This window comes from Ceratina calcarata, unplaced genomic scaffold, assembly GCF_001652005.2.
Source record: "Ceratina calcarata isolate Rehan_Ccalc_2016 unplaced genomic scaffold, ASM165200v1 scaffold541.2, whole genome shotgun sequence".
Classification (NCBI taxonomy): Eukaryota; Metazoa; Arthropoda; class Insecta; order Hymenoptera; family Apidae; genus Ceratina; species Ceratina calcarata.
Window position 1 is genome coordinate 192,657 of NW_017176579.1, and position 1,189 is coordinate 193,845.

At 35.6% G+C, this 1,189-nt stretch overlaps 1 protein-coding gene across 1 annotated transcript in view; it reads right to left on the reverse strand.

The window, feature by feature from the left end:
* The window catches only part of LOC108628842 (LON peptidase N-terminal domain and RING finger protein 3), a 45,339-nt gene that overhangs the window by 22,440 nt on the left and 21,710 nt on the right, over positions 1 to 1,189 (reverse strand). The window contains exon 2 of the mRNA XM_018031044.2: positions 826 to 944. Coding sequence (XP_017886533.1) covers positions 826 to 944 — 119 coding nt within the window. The remainder of the gene's footprint in view (positions 1 to 825; positions 945 to 1,189) is intronic.

Here is a 1,189-nt window from a genome sequence, read left to right on the forward strand (position 1 = left end):
GTATGAAACAAAAAAGGCAGTAAGTTCAACGTTCATGGCAAATTATGTTCATAAATTATTATTACAACACAACTGCATTATTAATAATTCAATGTAAATTAGTTTCTGCAATCATTAATACAATTATGATTATATTAAAAATAATTAAATGTAATTTAATTGCTGTAGTAATGAAGTATAATACAATAGACACAATCTACTTATGTAGGAAATAATTGAATGCAATTGCACTGCTCCTATTCGTCACGTTCTCCAACAGACGATTGTTTGAAAACCAGGAAATAAAGAAGTCAACCCCTGGAATACTACGTGACGCGTGGGTTGGCTGACTCCAGATCAGGATTGGGTTAAAGGAAGTGGGAGACAATACGTCGCCAAAACATCTGATGTACCGTGCCAAGTAGGAGACACACGCTGCCTTTTATATTACATACTTCCGCACGGTTAGACTGCTCCCCTGTTGCAATGCTATTCTCAATCGTCAGTTACGAAAACTACTGTTTACAAAGAATGAAATCGCACCTGAACTACTTGTACAATACTTTATAAACCATAGTATTTCTACAAATAAGTTTGCAATGTTTCAAGTCAAACAGGTATCGTGTAATAAAATCTGTCATAAAAGAAAACGATTTTTATGATATCTCAGTTTCTATTGAAAAAATTATGAAGCGAGGCAATATTTATACAAATAAATGTACAAAGTTTCAAATAAATATCTCAATCAAGTTCTATAAGATTTTTATTTAATAAGTATCACTAGTTGAATACTGTTCTAACTATCTCTGTACACTATACAATACTTAACAAAAAGAAGTTTCTCACCTTGCCCCAGTCTGGCCGCAGCCTAACAGCATGATCGGCGTCCGCGAGGGAGGCTTGAGGCCTCTTCAGCAGGAGTAAAACGTGAGCCCTGTTGCTAAGATGGAGTGGGCTGTTTGGCGCTGAAACAGGAGGAAACACAAACGTAAAGCATCAGTAGAATATTGCCCAACGCGGATGGCAGTTTTCTTGGCAACGAGATCGTAGTCCCCTGCGTCCACGTGTTTCAATCAAAAACCTTTCCCCTGATTAAACTGAGAAAAAGATTCCATAGAAACCATTGAACTATTTCTCCAGCAAAACTAGATATACATATGTATTTATTAGTTTTTTTTTCATTTTTCATATGTTTAAATGAATGTCATAC